The 17,833-nt window shown below is 36.4% G+C and overlaps 1 protein-coding gene across 2 annotated transcripts in view; it reads left to right on the top strand.

Moving 5' to 3' along the window:
* The window catches only part of ABCD3 (ATP binding cassette subfamily D member 3), a 28,616-nt gene extending 14,533 nt beyond the window's left edge, over window positions 1–14,083 (top strand). For both annotated transcript variants that reach the window (XM_038144610.1, XM_038144609.1), the window contains exons 5-23: window positions 229–298; window positions 1,052–1,149; window positions 1,721–1,844; window positions 2,765–2,821; window positions 3,953–4,095; window positions 4,426–4,495; window positions 4,927–4,996; window positions 5,120–5,217; window positions 5,296–5,387; window positions 5,855–5,943; window positions 6,032–6,104; window positions 7,090–7,153; window positions 7,515–7,592; window positions 7,682–7,747; window positions 7,850–7,939; window positions 8,184–8,303; window positions 8,738–8,842; window positions 10,180–10,236; window positions 11,035–14,083. In XM_038144610.1, the coding sequence (XP_038000538.1) occupies window positions 229–298; window positions 1,052–1,149; window positions 1,721–1,844; window positions 2,765–2,821; window positions 3,953–4,095; window positions 4,426–4,495; window positions 4,927–4,996; window positions 5,120–5,217; window positions 5,296–5,387; window positions 5,855–5,943; window positions 6,032–6,104; window positions 7,090–7,153; window positions 7,515–7,592; window positions 7,682–7,747; window positions 7,850–7,939; window positions 8,184–8,303; window positions 8,738–8,842; window positions 10,180–10,236; window positions 11,035–11,112 (1,642 nt within the window). In that variant the 3' untranslated portion in view covers window positions 11,113–14,083. The remainder of the gene's footprint in view (window positions 1–228; window positions 299–1,051; window positions 1,150–1,720; window positions 1,845–2,764; window positions 2,822–3,952; window positions 4,096–4,425; window positions 4,496–4,926; window positions 4,997–5,119; window positions 5,218–5,295; window positions 5,388–5,854; window positions 5,944–6,031; window positions 6,105–7,089; window positions 7,154–7,514; window positions 7,593–7,681; window positions 7,748–7,849; window positions 7,940–8,183; window positions 8,304–8,737; window positions 8,843–10,179; window positions 10,237–11,034) is intronic.
* The last annotated feature ends 3,750 nt before the right edge of the window (window positions 14,084–17,833 follow it).

The following is a 17,833-nucleotide window of genomic DNA, read 5'->3' on the forward strand; positions in this document are numbered from 1 at the left end:
TGATGTGGGCAGTTCCAGAGGAGCAGACAGGAGATAACTGCTCAGTCTGCCACTTGCCACTTAGCTTAAACGAGCGTGTCAGACTGGATCCTACAGCTAATGCTACAGGTTTCCATGATGATTTTGTTTCCTTTGTGTGGTCCCCTGAGAATTTATCCACTTGAGACATGCAAATTTATACTTTGTTGTTTCTCTTGTAACTGACTCTTAGCTGGTGGTCATTTACAGTGCTATCATTGGCCGCAGCAGGAAAGATTTCAAGAAATACTTGTTCAACTTCATTGCTGCAATGCCTGCTGTAAGTGCTTTTCTTGTGCTGACCTATTAGTGGAACATATTTTAAATGTAAATTAAAATTTTGAAGAATAGATCTCAAAGGAGTGTCTTAAAACCTATGGAAATTAGTTGTTTTACATACAGGTCTGTATAAAAACACATTTAATTTTCTGCCTCCAGTGTGTGGGACTATCAGAATATTTCCTTACTGGTAGCAACTAATTTTTTAACAGATATGTTCAGGTTTCCAGGTTAGTTTTGTTGACTGCAGTTTTGACTATAGGTTTGGGATTCTTTTGGCACCGTTGAAGATGAAGATTTCTTTTAGATTTTAATTTTTATATTTCTTACATTTTTCATGGATTTGTTATGCTTTCTTCCCACGCTTTAACTTTCCTTCAGCTTATTGACATCTCTGATTTGCACCAGATAGAAATAATTGTTGCTATTTGGTTTGCAATCAATTTTAAAACTAGTTGACAGATTTAAGGCAGTGGCTGTAAAATGGTGGCTCTTTTCTAGAGCTTATCAGAAGAGCTGAAAATATGTAATATGCATGTATTTTAGCTTAAGAGGTGAGATGCACTGGGACCTGGAAACAGAAACCTAAGCAGTGGTCCTGTAGACACTGTCTAATTGGTCCAAGGTGTGTTTATGGCATTATTGACTTTAAGGGGAGAATTGACCTGATTTAAAGTGTTTACACAATTTATGCTGCACATTGATCTAAGTATATTTGCTCTTGTTAGTTAAATATTATTGTCTCTTATTTTAGATCTCTTTAGTGAATAACTTCCTGAAGTATGGTCTAAATGAACTGAAGCTCTGCTTCCGAGTAAGACTTACCAGATATCTCTATGAAGAATATCTTAAGTAAGTAGCACCTTGTCTACAGATTTTATAAGTTGATTCAAGTAATTTTAAGTACATAGTAAGAAGGTTGCAGTTAACTTGCAGTTGAGGGTGGGTGGCTTATCCAGGTCGTGTATGCCATAGATACAAAGACATAAAGTTGGCTCAACTGGGGGACAAAATGCACTGCACTTCTTCCATGACTGGGTCAGATTCCAAAGTACTTCAGATGCCTTCATATAGTGAAGACTGAATTGGATGCATGAGCTTGAGTAGCTCCTTCTGGACTGAATTTTGGTTGTCAGATGTGCTATAGTAGAGTGTGTGAGGGTTTTCTAAGTTGAATAGCAGCACAGCGTGAGCCTGAGTTTCAGCTTCAGCTCAGACATCCTGGAGCCTAAATGCCTAAACTATCCTGCAGCATTTAATGTGGATTTAGTCAGTTAAAAGCACAAGATACGTTGATTCCATACAGTAATTTAATGTTTGTCCCACTTAGCATCTCAGTTGTATGAAGCAAGGGTGTTCCAGTTATTTCAGATCCCAGGTAATGATTTTTTTTCCCTGCCACTTAGCAATTGTTTTGTTTCAGAGCTTATACGTACTACAAAATGGGAAATCTGGACAACAGAATAGCTAATCCAGATCAACTCCTTACACAGGACGTGGAAAAATTCTGTAATAGTGTAGTGGACCTGTACTCAAACCTTAGCAAGGTAAGTCTTCTGAGAGAGAACTTTGAATAGTAGCTGTAGACATTTAGGATGGGGTTGTCAGCTCACAACAATTGCTTGGAGTATGGTACTAAAAAAATTGTTTATGATGCTATATTGTTTCACACTCTTTCTGGCTTTGCTGACCAAAGCAAGTTGTTATAATTTGTATTAAATTTTCTTTTAAAGAGCATACAGCATTCTTTTGCAGGTGAACGATGATGACTTTGCTCTCTCAGGTAGATAGTTTTCAGAAGAAAAGCAATGGCTAGCTCTCAGTTACACACAAATATTTTTATGTGTAGGGAGGTGTGGTTGAATAAGCTTTTCCCTGTTTCTGGTGTGAGTTTTAAGGTGATTGGGTAGTGAATGAGAATACCGTTGACATTTTTAGACTAAATTTTTTGATGCTATTTGTTTTATGCAAGCTAAGTGTAAGTAAACTACAAGTTACTTTGTTCAAAGCCTTCTGACTACAAAACCTGTAGTTCAGCTGTTTTAGCTTGGCGAGGGAGGTTGTAGAACTTTGGGATGTTCCTCCTCTCAGGTACATAGCCAAATGTATGGCATTGTCTTTTCATTCAGTATTTCTCATAATTACTTCAGTTAAATTATTATCGGTTCTAGTCCACCTTTGATAAGTGAGCAGAGTGTCATTACAGACCTAAAATAGCAAAGTGCTCTTTTCATATGGTATATATTCATGATGTTTTGATGTTCAATTCTAGAGCTAGTGTTTTCAGGAAGAAGTCATGTGGCTGAGAATCCTGTTGTCTGAGCTTTTAGTTTGCATAATATACCTATTATTAGCCAGTATTTTAGTACAGAGCTGTAACTGTTCTTGGGGTGGTACATGGCTTCTGGACCATTTTATATTGGTTTTGTGTTTGTGTTCTAAAGCTTTTTTCCTATGCTTCTTACAGCCCTTCTTGGATATAGTTTTGTACATCTTCAAGCTAACAAGTGCAATAGGAGCACAGGTAAATTGAGTGGATTTTTTAGAACTATAAGCACATTTTCCTTTCTTTAGTTATAGCCTTGTACCTGTTCGGAATCTGAGGAAAACTCTAGGTGGTAGTTGTGGATTCCTACATTATTTGAAGGGCTATACTGAAAATAGGCATTTACACTTAATTTTTGTGTGCTTTAGCACCCTCTATTTTGAGGCAAGCAAAATAAAAGCCAGTATTTTCAGGCATTTGATCAACAATTTGAAGAACCAAGAAAGTTCTTTATTTTCTTCTAGTATTTATTTGGAAACCCTATTTAGTACAACACCCTTTTAACTGTTTATGTCTTGTGTGAATTGCATTTGAAGGTGAAAGTAAGTTCTCTGTTTCTGTGCAGCCTCTGTGAAGGGGAACCATTTCTTGCACTGAGCTGTAAGACTCAATAAGCTGAAAAATTGCAGAATTAATTCTTCAAATTAGTGAAATGATGCATTATCAAAAATGTTCAGGAGTTGAAAAGGAGTAGCTGTGGGTCACATGGTGCAAGTTTTGTTGAGACAGACTTGCAGTAAGGCTTAACTGAACCTTGGTAACTGTCAGTCTCAGATGTCTTTGTTTTACTCTCTGTAGTAGTTATTATGTGCAATTTATGCCAAATTCAGCTTCTGCCATTCCATGCTTCAGTGGTATTTAATCATCCGTCCTTCATCTATGGAAACTTAGGATCCAGGACTGCTTGAGAGACCAGGAAACATGTATAGCAGACAATGGGATTGAAATGCTGACTGCTGTGTGACGCTTCAGCAAATGTACAGAAAAAGAAGTAGGCAGAAAGGACGGAGAAGAAATGAGAGGGTACCAGTAAATCATTAATGAAGTAAGCTAGGACAGTAGGGGACAGGTCACACTGGGTGGTGATAAAAACCTGAATACAAGGCTGGGGTGGGAAGGACATCTAGGGACAGAGTATTAGTAAAATTAGTGAAGTAGTATCTACAACACCAAAGAAGATGACATGAAGGGAATTGCAAATGTAATTGCATTGGCAACATAGGCCCGTAGGAGGTGAGAACTAAGGGATTCATGCTTTCTGGGCACTTTGCATACAGATACTGTCATTTGACACCACCTAAGCTTTTATTCTTTTTTTGATATTCACAGGGTCCAGCTAGCATGATGGCATACTTGATTATTTCAGGGTTTTTCCTTACACGTTTAAGGAGACCAATTGGCAAGATGACTATTATAGAACAAAAGTATGAAGGGGAGTACAGATATGTCAACTCACGGCTCATTACTAACAGGTATACACTTGCTTGGCTGCTGAGATACGAGTGACTGTACTGTGGGGTAAATGGAAGTTGTGTGTTAAAATATACTTGGGAAGTGTGATGTTATCAGGTCTGAGCCAAGTGTTTGCATCTTTATGTACTGTAAAGTAATTTGTATGTGCATAATATTCCATAGTCATGACTGAGGTATGATAATTGTGTTCTACACAATTGTGTTGTGAAAAAGTGCAAGCCCTTATTTCATAAAGTAACTGAAAGTGCTATATTCCCATATTTTATGGCTTTTTCAAAGACTGTCTTTAACAAAATGAAGTTGCATTATTTTTATTTGTTTCTTTTTAGTGAGGAAATTGCTTTTTATAATGGAAACTTGAGAGAAAAACAGACTATTCACAAGACTTTCCGTAAGCTGGTAAGCCTCTTTTATTTCTTAAAACATTTTAAGCAAAACTTAATTCTATCGTGATGATTATTGACATGTGCTCATAAAAAGTGACTTACAGTGGCTTGATGTTTTTGCTTCTACTTTCATTTGATTAAAAAATTGGCTGGTAGGCTATAAGCACAACAGCAGTTTCTGTTAGAATGGCCTTTCTTTTGCCACTTACCTCCTTGTCACCCACCACAATTACTGTTCTCCCTATTTAGTTTCATGTGTAGGTTGTTTTGGTCACAAATGGGAGTCTTTGCCAGCAGGGACTCTTGGGCAGTGCTTACCACACTTAGAGGCATGCTAATGTATCTGAGGTACTGAAAAATAATTGTTTGGAACCAAATGTCTAATGAAAGATAGTAAAACAGCTGCTGATAGAGTTTGAACTTCTTTCTTCTGTATCTTACCAGGTGGAACACTTGCATAATTTCATCCTGTTCCGGTTCTCTATGGGTTTCATTGATACTATCATTGCCAAATGTAAGTTTGTGTCAAGTGCTAATGGATTCCTATAAATAACAAAACAAACTTTTTACATAAGAAGTCTTTTTTTTCTTATTGTTTTAATTAATGTGCAGCTTAATATTTATTCTTAAACTGCAGACCTTGCCACTGTGGTTGGCTACCTGGTTGTTAGTCGTCCATTTTTGAACCTGGATGATCCCCGTCATCAGAATAGCACTCATGCAGAGCTTTTGGAGGTAAATAGACCAGAATTAAAAGAACCTCTAGATTTTAAATTTTGTTAGTCCACGTAAAGAAACTTTCTTCTACTCTAGGATTACTACCAAAGTGGAAGAATGCTACTGAGAATGTCTCAAGCTTTGGGCAGAATAGTCCTAGCAGGCCGTGAAATGACAAGATTGGCTGGGTAAGCTTAATAGTAAGAATTTTTCTCATCTCAGTTTCAGAAACTGATTGTAGAATTAAAATAAGCTTATGTGCTTTGTTCCTTGCAGCATGCTAAAAATTCAGTAATTAAAAACATTTTATGCTGAAAACACATCTGAAGATGTGCTAATTATGTCCACTAGAAATTTCATGTCTTGATAGTGCTAGCATGCAGTTTGAATGTATAGTTGAAACCTTGTGAAATGCTCTTAAGTAAATTATGTATTGATTATTTGCCAGACTTTTTTTTTACATTGTAAGAAGTAAAATTTGACTATTACAGAATAAGGAAAAGGAACTTGTAATATATAGTGCATATTAGACAACCTGGTGCAAGTCTAAAACATAAACATTCTGCTTCTGTGCTGGATTGAATAACTTTGTCATTTTAGCAGTTTGATGGAGTGCTTATTAGACCTTTTGTGAATTTTTTTTCCTTTTTTAAAGTTTCACAGCTCGAATCACTGAATTAATGCAGGTTCTGAAGGACTTGAACAGCGGCAAATATCAGCGTACAATGATATCACAAGAAAAAGGTAGATATAATATGCACAGGTGATATAATATGCAATAAATCATCTCTGTGTAACATTTCAGTCACTAATACATTTTTCTTTATTTAAGATGGAGATAAAAAGCAGCCTTTGTCTTTGATACCTGGATCTGGAGAAATTATCAACACTGATAACCTTATCAAGTATGTTTGTGAAGTTTCCACAAGTTCAATATTTTTAAATGCCAGTCTTTCTCTCTGCGACCATTAATAGAGGGCTGAATACCTGTTATTACAATTTGCAGTTCCTGTTGAACTTTAGTTTATTTATTAGTAATCCCACCTCACACCCACTCAGCATTTCTGTTCTGTAAGCCAATCCTTATCCTCTCATATTAGCAGAAGACGTAATCTGCTCTCTGAACTTGGGATTTTTGGTAACATTTCTACTGTCCTTTAGAATATGACTTCTCAGACCATCTTGTTTCCTCTTAGAAATATATTAGTTATGGATTTTATTCTATTATATTATTTAACTGTAAAAATCAAGGGCAAGTCTGTATTCATGTGCAAAATACTTGCTTTTACTTCTGCATGCTTAGAAATTTCGTTGATGTACTTGTACTTGATATTCCTACATTCTTTGCAGTCTGAGGAATGTAGCATTGACATAGTACTAGTACTTGAAGGCAGAAAATACAGCCAGTTAAAAGATCAAATAATCTCCATCTGGACACTGTGGAAAGCAGATAGGCAAGTAAAGGGGAAAGATAGGAAGGAAGGGGAAAAAGAGATGATATAGCTGTTTTTATTCATTTAAAAACAGGCAAGGGGGAGGTGAGCAGAGCAGTCATTCATTTCATGTTGTAGAACTAGTGAGATACACTTCACTACTAGGTTTAAAATGTCACGCATCCTTAAATGTAGGTTTATATCCACAAGATGTTTTGGAGACCAAAGGCTTAGAGGGATTCAAAAAACAAATACAGGGGATAAAACCAAGCATGTAGATGTAGATGTTTAAAAGTTAGGGTTCCAAGAACTTCCTTAGCTGTTCATAGCTGGAAGCTGGGAGAGTGAATGAAGTACTGGTGAGGTGTTTCTCAGTGCCTTAAATCTCTCAATTATTAAAGTATTGGCATGTTTTAGACAACTGGTTTTAATTTTTTTAACTTTGCAATACATACAGGTTTGATCATGTTCCATTGGTGACACCTAATGGAGATATTTTGATTGAAGACCTTAACTTTGAGGTAAGTTCTTTAGTATCATAGGAAACAATATTAATTTAAAATTTTCAAGGGAAGATGATAGCTTCGAAGGTCATCCTGTTTATAATAAAAGTACAAACAAATTATCATGTTAGTTTATTGCCTTCTTTTTTTTAACTATTTTACCCAAAAAAGTTTTTATTGTTACAAGTTCGTTTTCCTCCAGCTGCAGTTAGTGCTAAACCAATTGGGGAAAAAGTCCTAATTTTTGCTGGAAATTGCTAATTGTAATGTCAGAAAGTTGTGTACAAGCATGTGATGATACCAGATTGTCCTATTGATTGTAGAAACTTTCAGCAATACTTTCTCATTACCATTTTATGTGTTGGCTTTGTAATTTTAGGTTCGATCTGGTGCAAATGTGCTGATTTGTGGGCCAAATGGGTGTGGGAAGAGCTCCCTGTTCCGTGTTCTTGGTGAGGTAAGGGAATTTTATAAAACAGGGGAGAATGCAAAGCACGGTTGTGATTGGACTTTTTTTGTCAAGTTTTAATGTTTTTCCTTTTGCAGTTGTGGCCTTTGTTTGGTGGGCGTTTAACAAAACCTGTAAGAGGAAAGTTGTTCTATGTTCCTCAGGTGAGACCAAGTACTTTACTCGACAATAATGTTCTCTTTCTTTGTACTTTGACTATGTTTAGAAATATTTGACATATCTTTTTGGTTCTAATTGTATCTCAGAGACCATACATGACTCTTGGAACTCTCAGAGATCAGGTTATATATCCAGATACTTTGGAAGATCAGAAAAAGAAAGGGATTTCTGACCAGGTAATGATAATTAGTTCATTAACCCTTTGTCTTGCTCAGGATGGCTAATGCTTCCAATTCAGAAATACTGAAACTGCTATGAAAAGCACTGCATTCAATAGGACTTTATTATTTACCAGGGTTGATAATGTTGTGGTATAATCCTTTATAGCTTTTGTTATGGTATCATCCTTTATAGCTTTTTTCAACCACTTGTCTTTTAAGCTCATGTAAGGTTGATTTGTCATTCCTGTTTCCATAAAAGGTGCTGAAGGAGTACTTGGATAATGTCCAGCTGGGTCCAATCTTGGAACGTGAAGGAGGCTGGGATAGTGTTCAGGACTGGATGGATGTACTCAGCGGGGGAGAAAAACAGAGAATGGCAGTATGTCTCAAAATGCTTAACAAATACAGAACATTAGCTTACAGTTCAGATTTTATTTTTTACTTTTTTATTTATTGAATATTAGTATTTGGCTTAGAAGAAACCCCCAAAATGTGAAATACCTAAATACTGAGAGAATAACTGGAAATAGTGGGGTTTGTACTCAAAATTTAAAAGGAAATACTGGCTTTTAAACATCCTTTCACCGTGTCTTGTGCTCTCATTGTATAAACAGAATTTCTAAACTAATTGTCTTGAATAAAAAAGTATAAGATAATGTACAACTTTTGGATTTTCAGGTTTCAGTGGGTACCAACTTAATTCCCTTTCCATGGTAGTTTTTTGGACACTAAGTCTTAGTTTAACTTCTAACACTGCACCATTGCTGGTAGTTCTGTATCCACAGTATCCTTTTTTTTTGGCTTGCATTCCAGATGGCAAGGCTATTCTATCACAAACCCCAGTTTGCAATTCTGGATGAGTGCACCAGTGCTGTTAGTGTGGATGTAGAGGGCTACATTTACAGCCACTGCCGAAAGGTGAGCTCTTTGTTTCTGGAATTATCTCTCTGTACCTTAACAAGAAACCTAAAATGGTACAAGGTTCACTCTTCCTTATACCTAGTGCAGACTAAAAATTAAAAAAAAAATCTGGAAAAAAGCTTAGAGGGGCATACAACTTTATGCATACTAGAATTTAGTAATCGTTTTGTAGTCCCAGGATAGTTTAGATGTACATGTAGCCTCTATGATCTACAGAGAGCTCTTTCCATCTGGAGAAGTAAGGTTACTTAGCAGTTAATGTCTTAGAATGTCAAGTAGCACTAAATACCCTAAAATTATAGCTTGCTTTCTTGTTCAAAAGGCTTCTTTTGGCCAGGGTGACAGAAGTGAAAGGTTGTAAGTTAACATTTCCATCTATTTTGAGATATGAAAAGCCAAGCACTATAGGAAGATATGATGATATAGCTTTGTGTTTCCTTGTCCTCTTAAACTCACCATTTCAGATTCTCTGTAGTGCCATTTGAAATCAATAACATTCAATTTCATACCCTAGTCTGGGAAAGAAAGGGCTTGAAATGACCTTAGTTATTGAGTAGCAGTATTCCAGAATGATAATGGAGCAAACCTGTACAGCCACTGAAATATTTGCTTGAAACTAAAGGAGCCCTCTGGAGTAGTGAATGGACATTAGGTGAGGACTCTGCAGGAGAAGGAGCATTACTTCATAAACTGATTTTACCACATTGGTATCAATGCCCTGACAATTTTTAAAGCCTATTTTCCATATGCTTCTTATTCTATAAACATGAACATTCATTTGTGCTTGCCAAGTGGCTAGTGCATGTTGCTGAAAAAATAGAATTCCTGGTTAGGCTGTCCTTGCAGAAAGAAAAAATGTTATCTTACTTTATTATCAGAGTCATTTTGTCCTTGCTCCTACTGTTGGGGATGAATAGTTGGCCAAGTTGAAAGGAAACAAAGGAAGGTTATTCACTTTAAATTGTCACTCTAAATGTGTAATTGATTACTGCTTTTGTGGTTTTGGGATTTGTTTTGTTGTTAAAATTCCTTTATTCACCAGCTTTATTGTTTTACCTGCCTCTTGCCTTGCCTCTTTTACTCAGTTAGTTCTATGTTTGACGAATCTTTAGGAGCAAAAGAATAGTGAAATCAATTAAAAATTATAAATCCCTCCTGATTGCTTCTCCCGCCCCTCAAAATCTTGTCATAAAACTATGCATGCATAGTGTTAATAATAGTCTGTAAGCTTGTGGTTATGAATTTAAGATCTTCATCTGATACAATACTGAAAAATTAATAACACCTTAGCTATGAGAAGAATTAACTGTGTTGTGGGTGTTTTTGTCATATAGGTTGGCATCACTCTCTTCACTGTTTCCCACAGGAAGTCACTCTGGAAACATCATGATGTATGTAATCTTAGCTTTATTAAGAATATTTCTGGGGTTTGTTGACTGACTGTTGGAAATTGACTTGGTGATTTGAGGTGTTATCATTTTACATCCTAATAGGACATGTTCTGTTTGGGTTTCTATAAGGTTTTGCTTTTCATAATCTCATTTTACTCTTTGAAATATTCTCATGCTTTTAGTTATGAAAGAATGCTATCCAAAAATTTTAAATGTATCTATAAAATATGAGAGGCTTGCTTAAGTCTTCTTTCTTAGACTCAAAAAAATCCTTAAACTAGAATTCAGTAAACAGCATGGATTTTTTTGCTTTCATTATATCTGATACATTTATGCTTTAAGAAAAATAAGTCTTTAAGATGTGGACTTTCTTATTGCAAACTAAGATTTTACTGTTCTTTTTATGAAGACAGACTGTACCTGTGGATAAAAATACTGAATTCATACAGGGGGATGAATCTGTGCCCTACAAAACCCAAGAGAACAGTGTTAAGTCTAGATATGGCTGTTAGCAGACTGATGTAAGATATGCAAAAATACAGTTTAACATTTTTACAGCGGCAGGTGAATTTAATGATGTGTGAGGTGAGAGCAGCTTACCCTCTGAGTTTAAGTTTACCCTCTAAAACTTTTTAAACCTTTTTTAAAGATTTTTAAATATTGTATTTTCAAAATTATATTTAAAAATATATATAATATATTTAAATATATATATTTAAATTATATTTTAAATATCATTTATTTAGGTCTTTATAGAGCTGGTAATTTTTAGTTAATAACATATGTTGGTTTTTTCAGTTCTACTTGCATATGGATGGCCGAGGAAACTATGAGTTCAAGAAAATAACCGAAGACACAGTTGAATTTGGATCTTAAATCATGAACCAAACTGCTAGAGATTGATTACAGGAAATGTGTAGAATGTCAGACAATGTACCATAAAATTACTCAGCTTGTTAAGCATTTACTATTATGTAGGATATTGCTAATTGTGTATATGTTGGTGTAATTATTGATACATACTAAGAATGTCCTTATTCTTGTGGTTTAAAAACCTGCCTAAATTAAATTGGGCTTAAATTAGTGTAACCTGATTCATCCTGGGATGCAAACCATTTGAAATCGGCTGATTTGACTTTTGTAGACCTTCTTTCCCTTCGGTGAAAAGCCCTGTTAAAATTAGGGTTGCTACCTCTCTTGTTCCTGCAAAGCAGTCTTGGATTTTTGCTCTGTTCTATGCATGTTTCAGAGAGATCACGCACGGTGCAGGACATTGTCCCATCTTCAGATCTGTGCCCTGTTCAATGAAAGAGCCTTTTCCTTGTCCAAGCCTTGTGATGTAGCCAATGTGCCCTTGCTGAAAAAGGATGAACTGAAGCTAAAAGACAAAACGAATTCCTTCTGGTGTTTAAAAAAAAAAAATTAAGGTTGTTCTTTGCTGGGATTTGGATTTATCTTTAACATCTGTCTGTCCATGCAGTTCTCTCTACAGCTCAGCTCCCATTCTCTCCCAATTTAGCAAAAGCTTCATCCGTCTTCCAGCCTGACTCTCCTTTTTCTGTCAAAGAAATATTGTGGTAATCAAGAGTTGAGAGGAGGTTGAGGGAGGAAAGGACTGACCCACAAGAAAAAGTGGGAGGGAAAGAAAAGTGATGATCCTTGTATCAAAGAAGCTTGTGAATGTTTTTAGGTCTGAAGAAATGAATGACTCCCACAAGAAGGAACAGAGAAAAGACTGTGGGTCCAGTCATTTGTCAAATCAGTAGAGGCTATAATGAGCTCAAAAATGTTAATCTGTGAAATAGCAGACAGTTGTCCTGTGTTCAGTCCTGTAATACAGCAGTTACTTTTTCCAAGTTCCTCCTTTTCTCCCTCTTCAAAAAAATCTGATGATCCTATAGTTTAAGCTGCCCTTCATGTCTGAATTTGAAGGCAAGTTATAATGGTACTCTCCGTTAGGTCTTCTGGACTGTGAAGCCTGAAACAATGCTTTCATTCTTCATGTTTATTCTCTTATTGTCATGATGTTTCTTGATTTCCGTTACAAATTATTTACTAGATTCTCTGTGTTTTGTGAGGTTCTCCAGTCCTTGCTGGTTTTCTTGTTCCAGCTTCCAAATCCCCTCAAAGGAACCAAATTATTACAGTAGTTTACTGTAGTTGTTTTTTCCATACTGATGATTACTGTGGTTGTCATTTGACTTTGACAAGCATAAATGCAGCAAGGTCAGGGAATAGGAAGGTATAATTCAAAGTGAATTGCTGTTTAGGCTTTAAAACAAAAAAATACAATACCTGTTGTACAGTGAAGGTCTAGTAGTTTTTTAGTGTTCCATGTAAGATATAATATAGGAATGCACTACATGAAGGCATGCATAAAATATGCAATACATCTGTACTTTGTGCATCTTTTATCAAGGGTTTACATTTTAAAAAGCCCCTACTTTTTATAAAATGAATATGTACTTGGATGCACTGCTGTTTGTTAATTTTTACCCAGTTTAATTAGGAAATTTCTTTCATGTTGAAATTGCTACCTGTTAATATTTTTCCTTTTATCATAGTTCTTGCCCCAGCCTGTCAGTATTCTTTCAAAGTACTCAAATGCAAACAGCTATCCCGGTACAAGAATCTGTGACCAGTGGAATATGAGTATAATGCATCAATGAAGATCATAAAAGTTTCTCTCTGAAGTACAGTATATTCCAGAGAATAAGGTACCAGAATAATTTTTGTGCTTGTTTTACAGGAAGGCAGATAGGTGCCTGATTTCACTAATCTCTTGGTTCTGTTCATTCAGGTTCTCACATCAGCTATAACGTAGCAGGTAGCAGCATGCTGTGTGTGAGGTCGTAGTCTTTCAAAGTGTGACCATGGAAATAGGGATGCCAAATAGGTTGGTGTGGGACGGTTTTTTGGTTTGGGGTTTTTTTTGTCAAAGTTCTCAGCACAAATGCAACTTCTCTTGGAAGGGATGTTTTAGTAGCCTTTTAGAGAGACAAAGGAAAAATTCTCTAAACTGAGAAAGATGCTATGATCTTTGTGATTAGGGCAGTCTCTTGCAGTGGAGTAGTGAACTTGGGATACTTTAATGTGTTTTTAATGCTAACAAGTAAAACCATACACAGCACACTTACATTGCCCCCAGCAGCCAATCCCAATTGTACTTTACAATTTTACTGGATGTAACAGAATTTTGTGTAATCTTGTATTTATTTTTAAAACTAACAGCAAGCAAACAAAAAAATCCATCTCCAAAACCAAGGAGGAATAGGTTTGCCTTTAGGTGCTATGAAGTTTGTTGAAACTGAGGATGCTGGTATCTCCTTTAGGCCAGGACTTGGTGTTTCTAAATATACTAGAAGGAAAAAAAAAAATTCTTCTGTGCTTGATTGTGAGGGAGGCTTATAAAGAAAATATAAAAAAGAATGATATTTTAGAATTATATTCTTGAAAGGCCTTACATTAAAGTGTTTGAGATAGACTTGATCTAATGAGAGATTGTAAAAAAATCTAATGAAAATGATCGAAGTCTCAGTTCTGTTGCAGAATTGCACTGTGATAATGTATTTTAGTTATGTTTCTTTAATAGCACAAGTCGGAGGTTCATGAAATGGAATTCTGAACTACCTTAATAGACAACATACTGATAAATACTTTCAGTCTCAAATTGCTGGTGCTTTGAAGATGGTACTGGGAATAGTCAGATGGCTGCATTTCAACGGTGGGAAACATTCCTGTGTGTAAATACTGTAAAGTGTTTTGGAGGGGGAAATGGCGCTATGTAAATGTAAGACATTAAGTGCCTCTGAAATAATAATAATAAAAAATCTAAAGATAAACTATATCTAGGCTTTTCATGTTTCTTAATGATGTGATTAAGAATTCTGTAATAATACAGTAAATGCATATGCAACAAATGCCGAGTTGTTCAGTGAGCCAATTGTCTTTGTGTTCAGCTTTCAAAATCTGCAGTGCTGTCTGAAATTTGCCCTGGAATCAGCCAGGTGATGCTATCCAGTTTAGGCTTAACCAAGTGCATGAGCTCAGTTCTTGAAGACACGTGCTTAGAGCAATGGGATTATAGATGCACTTATCTGCTTTGAGTCTGCACTGAGATTGGCTCAGTTGGCTGTAGCGTGGTGCTAATAACCTCCGAGCCATTGACCTAAGAGCTGGACTTGATCCTTGTGGGTCCCTTCCAGCTCGCAATATTCTGTGATCCTGGCCTCTCCTTTGTCTCCTGACCACTTCTTTTCCCTTTGTTGATTTTAGAAGAGCCTGAAAAAGATTAACATGATATCAGTATGTAATTCTTGTGACTGCTTAATCTTTGTACTTTGAGGATAATAAGTTAATCTTTTTCCACATTTATTGTATTTGTAATTTTTAATTGTTTTCCTTTGTCGTGGTAGACATACCAGCTATCAGGATACTTGAAACACAGTAGTGTAAAAGTGCAGCCAAGATATGCTTGAATTGACTGATCTTTAAGTGATCAGTGTTTTCTGATGCTAACAAGTACAGATTTTTTCTTTTCTTAACTGAGATTAGTTGTGCAACAAGTGTAAAGCACTCTTAAAGGGTAGACTTCCCTTTGAAGGAAAATGTCTCAACCAAGAATGCAGTCTTACAAGTCAAAGTGTTGTTCAATTAGGTTGATGAGTTAGAGGAGGAAATAACGAATTTCTGTGTTGTGGAGGGGACATTTAATACATAAATTAATTTTTTCGATACATTAAGGTAGAAGTTAAAAATCCGTTATTAAAATTTAAATTTAACTGCTGTTGGTGCCATCAGATGTCCATAGAAACATCTATGGTAATGATCATCTGAAATCCCACTGCAAAAAATAGTGGGGTGAAAAGGTTGCCCAGGTTTTATAGAGAAAATAAACCACAACTTTTATCTGTCAAGAAAATCAACACAAGGCTGCTGTTCAAAGCAGTTATTTCTATGTATAGCATGCTTCTTTACTAGGTGTACACAGCGAGACGGTTTGTGCAAGTCTTTTTCCTGACCATGGAAAGATGTTTCTTGATTTTACTAACCAGGGTTTTCCCTTCACATGTTGTTGTTCAAGGCTCTTACCAGTGGTCTGGACACAGTCAGGTTTTTATTATGAGGCCTGAAACTTCACTGGGAAGTTGAGAGTGGCTGTGCACATTGCAGGTCCCTATGTTTGCTATATGTTCTGATGAAATCCATCCTGTCATGTGTACTCAGAGGATGAAACTGGTTTTATTCAACCCAAACCATTCTATCATTCATCTTGAAACAGAAATATAGCCAAGTTAGGTTATTATGAAAGCAGCTTGTCTTTCATGTTAAAAACCTTAGAAAAAATGTTATCTTCAAAGCCTTCTTTGAACTTCTGCATAATTTTCTTTCCTTGAATTCAAAAGCAGAGTCAGGTGACAAGTAGCCTGGAACTTCACAGACATAAGCTGTTTTAAGGGAGTAATTTGGAAAATACAGTAAATTCAGGGATTAAATAGGAGTAATGTGCCTAAGCAAATTCCTTGGGGATTGACTTGGGAAACTGAAGACATTTTGCCAGTAATCCTGCAATGAATGCTACAATGCAAGAATAATCATCCAGTTGGCATTTTAAAATGGGAGAGAAGGGAAGCTTGGACACTATTTATGTGGACTATATCTTTCACAAGCCAGGCTTAATCACAATCTCATACAGTGCTTAGAAACCTCTCTCTTAGTGACCTTTGGCAAGTCTGAACCATAAAGATTGAACACAATTGCTTTTACTGGTGAAAGGAGCACATTTGTTTTAATGCCCAGCCCTGTTCCCTGCTCTGCTTGTCCACAAACCAACATCCTTCGTTTCCCACCCATCCCTCATTTTGGGAAACTAGTGGCATCTACACATGATGCTGAACCAAAATAGAACAGAACTGGAAAAATGAGGTCAATTCTGTCTAGACAAAAAAGAAAATGCTGAGACTGGTTTACTTGGGTAGAAATAGGGAACTCCACCTATGTGACTAAGCAAATTTTCTCCATTAAAGTAACTTAAGAGTTTGGTCCGAATCAAAGCTAATTTTTTAAGGTTGATTATTGAAAGTCTGGGGGAGGCTGCTCTGAAAGACAATCCATGTGTGCAATTGAAGAGGCATTCTATGTAACCAAATATACCCTGATCTCCTTATCCTGAGTGGTTTAGTGCAAGTAGGTCCTAAAAAACAATTGACTACTTTTAATCAATATGAATCATGACAAAAGTAAAGGTGCTCCCCAAAATAAGCTAATGTTTCTTTATTTACTTAATTGTAGTATTTTACAAAAGCAACAGATAAACACAGCTATGTCAGAAACCACTAAGGGGTAGCACACTGAAAGATGAAGTATCTATAGGGGGGGTTAATGTTTTGGGAAAAAATAATGGTTAAAAAGCAAAGCATGTGTGCCAGAACCTTCTTAAAACTTGGATGCAATATTATATATTGCAACATGACTTCTCTGAAAAGCCAGGAACCATGTGCAAAAACTTTTTGGAGCGTAGTAGGGAATTAAGGGCCAATGTCAAATCACCAATGCTAACTAGATTAAGAAAAAAAAAACTTTCAATCTTTTTCAATTATGAAAATAGTTGTGTTGGAACTTTAGTAGGGCTGTGTCTGACAGACAGTAGTAGTTCCTGCAGGCACCATGTATTTTGTTGTCTCTGAATTTGTTCTGTAGGGACCTGCTTGAGAGACAGGTACTGAAGAGCAGCCTCTCAGCTGGGACCTGTTTTGACTTCTTGTGCCTATCACTGGCTGTTGAGTGGAAAGTCATTTTTTTCAAAGATGTTTTGAGGTTGCTTTTTCAAGACGGGCTCAGCAGAACTCAAAGCACATGTGGCCCAAAATAGCCCTGGTTTCAAACACAGCTGCCTTCCAGCTATTCCTACCCGTGCTTTTCCTTGCCCCTGGAACAGCGTGTTATCATAGTTCCAAACATAGCTTGTACTTCAGCATAATTCACAGGGCTTCTACAGCTCAATTTATGACATGTGCAGCAGCAGTAAAACATTTTCTAGTACTTCTAGAAGAATACAGTTCTTTCTGTAAGGTACTTAGTCTGTTCCTCCAAAAGTTCAAAGAGCAATAAGAGGACTCTGTTTTCTGTTTGAAGGATACTGAGGAAAGAAAGTTTAGTAAGAAGCTTAACAGTCAGCATGAAAATCTAATTCTGAGCTATTCCTAAGTTTCTGAGACTAAAGAAGTTTGTCAGGAAAAGGGAGTATGGTTTTGTGCAGGCTTCAACACCAACTTGCAAACAGTAGGTGAGTACTGATGGATTGTTAACTGGGGCCTTGTTTCCAGCAATGTTTGAATATTGGACAACACAGGGTATATTGCAGTCCAAGATTCCTGGAGAAGCTGTCAGAAGCACTGTATAGGACCTGGAAGGTATTCAGGAGAAGAGAGCTGTTCCTGCCCTTAATATCAGGCCTTATTGAGCTGTTCAGTCTCTCTGTTCCTTTTCATTACTAGAAAAGAGAGGAATCTAATACATTTCTCATGCCCTTTTCCTCCAAATTTTGGTGAAATCTGGATTCAAACTGGATCTCAGTGTGTAGAAACATTTGGATTGT

Source organism: Motacilla alba, chromosome 8 (genome assembly GCF_015832195.1).
Source record: "Motacilla alba alba isolate MOTALB_02 chromosome 8, Motacilla_alba_V1.0_pri, whole genome shotgun sequence".
NCBI classification, from domain to species: domain Eukaryota; kingdom Metazoa; phylum Chordata; class Aves; order Passeriformes; family Motacillidae; genus Motacilla; species Motacilla alba.